The sequence below is a fragment of the Cyclopterus lumpus genome, chromosome 16 (genome assembly GCF_009769545.1).
Source record: "Cyclopterus lumpus isolate fCycLum1 chromosome 16, fCycLum1.pri, whole genome shotgun sequence".
Taxonomy (NCBI): Eukaryota; Metazoa; Chordata; class Actinopteri; order Perciformes; family Cyclopteridae; genus Cyclopterus; species Cyclopterus lumpus.
The window spans coordinates 14,831,443-14,837,374 of NC_046981.1; the positions used below are offsets into that span (position 1 = coordinate 14,831,443).

The window sequence follows — 5,932 nt, forward strand, 5'->3', positions numbered from 1 at the left end:
CCAGCACTACTAAATATATACAAGTCCTTTACCTTGCAGCTGTTTTTGCCCTAATATTGCAATATTTATACTGTATTAAGAACTAATTAACTTGTATAATAAAATGTAAATGAATAATACTGTATGAACCATTTCATTCAATACACTATAACACACTTTTGGAGTGGGCAAAACCACACTCTAAATTATAGCTCATAGTTAAATAAATCCATAAATAAAAAGTACACTCATAAAATCACAGGTCGTGCAATTTGAACATTCAAGGCCAAAAGCAAATAAACAGTTTTGTTGCAGATAAAAATATTCCACTGAGTGGATAATAAACTGACATAAAAGGAAAAAAGTGATGCTATCCGATTTAAGCAGAAAACAAAAGCAGAAACAAAGCTATGTTGAAATTGAATCATGGGCTTACCTTGCCAAACTGCCTGAGCAGCTGGATGAGGGAGCCCTTACCAAACGAGTTGGTCAGGCTGGCATGGAAAGCCAGAGTGGGGTGCTCCTGGGATAAAATAGCTACCCAACGTTTCTGGTTCAAAATTAAGTGGCGACAACGAGACATTATTTTATTATCATACTATGAATAAACAGACGCATTCACTCCCAATGAAATGGAAACTAAAGATGAACGTGTTGTATTTGTTTTTACCGTGACCCAGGCGGGGATGAGGTCACACTTGTTAAGAACAAAGATCAGATGTTTCCAGGATTTCTCTTTCTTCATATATGCCTCGATGCTTTTGGAGCGCGTTCCAATGGGATCACGGGCATCAAGTACTTGGATGATGACATCAGATGAGTCAATGACCTATTACATGAAAAAAGTCAGGAATGCAAAACGACCCCGTAACACGCCACATGTACCAATGCTACATTCGCACTTGAGAGAAGGATGTAAATGTTACCTTATAAAGTTCTCCCCAGATCCTCTTGGACTGACCCTTTTTGAAGATTTCCTCACGTACTTCAGCCCTGTTGCAAAATGAGAATAAAACTAGCATTACTGCGTGAAATTGTCATAATTGGCAATTCTTGAGTTGTAGTCAAATATGTGTCTGGTGTGACCTTAACCTTTGACCTCTTAATTCTAATCAGTTCATCCTCGAGTCCAAGTGGACGATTTAGCCAAATCTGAAGAAATTAGCTGAAGGGATTCCTGATTCCTCATTCACGAGAAGGGACGGACTGGACTGACATCCCAAAAACATAATAAAAAGCATTTCTCCCTTTACAGATGAAGCAAACCACGCTTCTGTTCAGTTAAATTAGCCAGTAGTGGCTTGATTATAATATCTTCTGAGGGTCTTACCGAACCCCTGTGTCCTCAGTCACCAGGTTTTTGTCCTTGTCTTCACTGTAGGTCAGGACTGAGGCCTCGGCCTTTTCTCTGAGGTCCTTCACATCCCCCACCATGAGATTGGGCCTCTTCCTCTGAGCCTTGGGCCCAAATGTGGTCTCAAAACCTTCTGTGTCTAGAATGTGCACCTTGGCGTTCTGCAGGTGTAGAAACAAAAGAAAAAGATTAGACTTGCAGCTCGGACTGTTTCTTTTAATCAACAGTAAGCCAAATGATAGCACTGGTCCAAATTGTTATACTATATTAAAGATAAGGACAAGTGTTTCTTAGAGATCACAGCGTATTCACAATAACTCCCAACCTTGTTCAGTTGTAACACGTAAAAAAAACAGTCTGATACCGCTAAATCAAACGTTAGCGTAACTCTGTGTCATCTTCTTGCTTCCTCCACTTCAGTACCATTGATTGATGAATGTTGAATTCTCTCTCAGCTGCTCTATTCCCATGTTCTACTGCGTGACTGATAGCCTTGTCGTAAGCGTCCACGTCGTAAGCGTGTCTCCTGACAGGTGCCATTGTGGGGTCCTTATATACACACACACACACTGTAATATTATGGCGAAGCACAGTATGTATTACTCCGCGACGCTCCTGACTACAGTAGCCGTAAAGGGGCGTTCACACCAAACGCGTTGCGAATCTTTCGTGCGTCTGGATCCCATGTAAAGTCAACGCACAGACGCGTTTGGTTGAAATTCGCCGGGCGTTGCGATAGACGCGTCTCACGCTTTGCGAAATTTCGCCAGAGTTGAAATATTTCAACTTCCAACGCCAATCAGCGTTGAGATGCTCCGCCCGTTGGGCTGCTGCTGCTCTGGTAGCGCTGGAAGCGGAAGCTATCGAGGCGGAGTCGGTGAAACTCCAGAGCCGTGTGAGCCTACGGGTGATGTTATGAACCCAGACACAAGGGCGTTAGATGTTCCGACGTTTATGGGATGTCCTCAACAAGTATAAAGCAGAACTAGCGGTTATTTTTTGACCGTGGTGGATGGTGGAATTTATAATTGTTTTTTACCGACAAGCCACAGAGATAAGCCACGCCCCCTTTTCGCAACTGGTTGCGAAAGACACAAATGAACACAACTTGACTGGCGAATAAACTGACGCGAGTTATAAAGCCGTTTGGTGTGAACGCACCATAATGCTGCAAGCGGTGCGGCTTTGTAGTTTACCAAAGTCGTACTAAAACATTTTGACAGAACGCCGTGTACCACACAAAATCGCTTTGAGGTCAGTAAGCACAACCAGAATTAATTCATAAAAAGGCACTCCGGATTATAAGGCGCACTGTCGTTTTTTGAGAAAATTAAAGGCTTTTAAGTGCGCCTTATAGTGCGGAAAATACGGTAGGTGTTTCAATGATTTTCATCACGAGTCATGCCTGTATTGCAACCCTGCTATGAGAGGTGGGGGGACAAAGAGTTCAGAACCAATTATCTTTAAGGATTCAGTTTGCATGACTATCTATCTGCCAAGATCTTCAACGGGCTCTTCGGCCTTTTTTGTACCGTTCGACATTCAGATTTAAAAGCAATGGGTTTCACAAATTGTTTTATCAAAATCATCAAGGTCATGAATTGGCTATTAGCCCATTGGTAGATGAGAATGTATTCACTAATTGGGGAAAAATAATGCTCTGGATAAGCCTGCACAATACACTGATCTGAGACACTGCTGGTCCAGGAAACAAATCAGTATCTTTAACTGCTTCAAATTTAAAGAAAGGTCTTAATTCCATGAGGGACTATAACAAAAAATAAAGACTGAAACAGCCCCAACATGTGGAACAAGAAGAAGTGGATGTCACTCAGAATTGTGTTGGTTGTGGGGTGGAAAAGTTAAAGCCTGACTAGGTGCAACTGTCTCAAGCCAAGCACAGTGCCAGTACACTCAGGATTCAAGTCTACGCTCCTCTCACCCAAAGACAAGCCACTGAGGGGAAACATAATTCTCTTATGCACTAAATAACAAATAGCTTTATATGCCAGTATACGCTTAATACAATTTATAAACTGTTAATTCACACAAACACAAATCTCCTTTGGGGAGCCTTCCTGGGACAAATGGACCATTATATAGACAGCACAGGATAAATAAAAAAAAAACACAGTAAAAGGAGCTTTCTGAATGTTATACTCACATGAGCTTTGATTCGATCATGCAAGAGGGACATGGGGAGTTTGCTTGGTCTCATCACCACACGATATGGATCTTTCTGTACAGCTCCCATCTCGTCTTGGAACTTCTGGAGGGAGGACTGCTTGATCACACGGGTATTTGCTGGTATACAGAAAATATAAAATGTGTAGTTCAGATTTCCCATTTTCTCTCAAATTCATATTTATAGTCCCTCATCTGATTAGTTTCCCGATTTACAATCATACTCTGCAGTGTCATTTCAAACTTGTTGATTAAAAGTCCACATGAATTTAACATAAGGTTATCAAGAGATGTCAACATCTGCCATCACATTGAGGTGAATGTCACCATTAACAGTTTAACTAGTTATAGTTAGTAGTTACTAGTAAGTTATCCAATACCAGATAGACCTATTATCACAGAGACCCAATACAGCAATTTGAGCCAGGATCAGACTGATGTCCGTATCGGTGCATCTTTATTGCGAACACAAAAAAGGGAGAGAACTATTAAGTTGGGCTAAACAGACAACCTTGACACCAAACCATATTTTTGGATTTAATGCCACATATAGAAATATTGTGGTGGAGGTTATGGGGGTATGATGACTTCATAAAATGCAACTTCCTAACATGAGCATACAACTCAAGTGGCAACACAAAAAGTGAGAGCCCTTGATTCCATCATCAGAATCTCCCTCATGCCATTTATTGTTTTCATTTAAATATTTGTTATTGTTTTTTTGTAGACCCTAAGAAGACATGCTACCACACTCTGAAAGCCAATGAGGCTAATATATTGCTAAAGTCAACAAAAGGTACTAGTGGGAAGTGATGCAGAAACTGCTATGCTCTTAAAAACTCATAACTTTAAATGTGTTATGGAGAAAATATCCATGGGTTTAGTGTCTTGCTTATCACAAACGGAAACACATTAGTCTATAAACCACCATAAAACAAGTATTTCACAAATGATTTGCACCATCCCAAACACGACTACCGTCTCAAAGTTGTTGTTGCTGCTTTTGTTTAATTTTTAGCAAGTATGCAAAACACCACATTTCCCCTTAAAAAAGACCAATACAATACTAAATATACAAACACACACACAACATATACAAAAAGTAAGGAAGTACACTTACTAAACCATTTGATGTTTGGTTCCACTCTGGCTACGGTCCCTGGAGTCACTGTGGACTGGAACTGGAGAGGTCTGATGACTTTCCCACGGTCATTACTGGGAGCAGAAGATCAGTCAGAGTGAACATTATAGTTGTGTGTATGTGTATATATATATATATATATATATATATATATATATATATATATATATATATATATATATATATATTAGAAAACCAGCGGCCCATAAGAATAATGAAAATCTGTATCATCAATTACCATCTCTGCTTTTGCCTGTACATATTCAGACGTTTGATCGTGGTTCGGTCCCTCATGTTGCTCCCTCCAGCACCTTTAACTCGATCTGTGAAATATGAGACAGCTTATTTAACAATCCAATAGCCCAACAAACATAGCTTTTCAAGGACCATCAGAGCTGCTTCAGAAGACATCCTATGACAAATTAATAACAGCAGACGAAACTTGATTGGATTGACACAAGCCCTTTCCTAACAGTGTAATACTTTAGTGTCACATTTAAATGGCCTCACACGAACTCATTACAGCAGCTGAAGTAAGATTGAGTTAACTTAACCTGAATTGTGGGTTTGGTTTTCAAACACTTGCACACTTTTTGTCAGTGACTAGCTTAAACTAACAAAAGATAACCTATCGATGTCTTTTTAAGAAACATCCTATGAACCAGCTAGCAACAGTTAGCATTAGCTGTAAACAAACGAGGTTTAGCTCACCGGGGTTGCTGCTCGACGACGAGGTGTTTATCGAGCTTTTCCCCTTGAACAGAGGCTTCACCATTTTGACGGCTTAGTTGGAAAAACCTTTCCCGAAAAAAAAAACAAGGAGCCCACACGACGGAGACTGACAGCCGAGGTTTAGACGCTGTTGTTCCCCTCAGCTCTTAATCTTACACCGTACACGTGCTGTTACAGTGAAGCAGGAAGGACGTCATCGAAGGAGCGACGGCGACAAGACAAGAGCCAATAAAAGAGCTCCTGAAACTGTACAGGGTGTGCTGTACGTACTGTAAATACAGTGGGAACAATTCTGAATATTAACTTATGTGGTGATAGCTTCATCTGAATGTAAGCAACATGAGTATGTGTTCCGGAATTAACTATATATTATGTAAATGTTAATCGATGTGTAAAAGCAAAGTTCATTGTTATTGTATTATTTAGACCAGCAAGTTGTCAATGTTGGGGGGAATATAAACACGCTACAGAATCGGTATAATAATACTGCTTTTTATGTTGTAAAAGAAATGCATTGCTTTACTCTTCTTATTCCAGAAGAG

At 40.2% G+C, this 5,932-nt stretch overlaps 1 protein-coding gene across 1 annotated transcript in view; it reads right to left on the reverse strand.

The window, feature by feature from the left end:
- gnl2 (guanine nucleotide binding protein-like 2 (nucleolar)) overlaps positions 1-5,580 on the reverse strand; it is a 13,705-nt gene extending 8,125 nt beyond the window's left edge. Inside the window, 8 exon segments of the mRNA XM_034553626.1 lie at positions 416-529; positions 650-808; positions 906-972; positions 1,310-1,494; positions 3,498-3,637; positions 4,638-4,732; positions 4,897-4,981; positions 5,370-5,580. Of these exon segments, the coding sequence (XP_034409517.1) occupies positions 416-529; positions 650-808; positions 906-972; positions 1,310-1,494; positions 3,498-3,637; positions 4,638-4,732; positions 4,897-4,981; positions 5,370-5,433 (909 nt within the window). The 5' untranslated portion in view covers positions 5,434-5,580.
- Between the last annotated feature and the right edge of the window lie 352 nt (positions 5,581-5,932).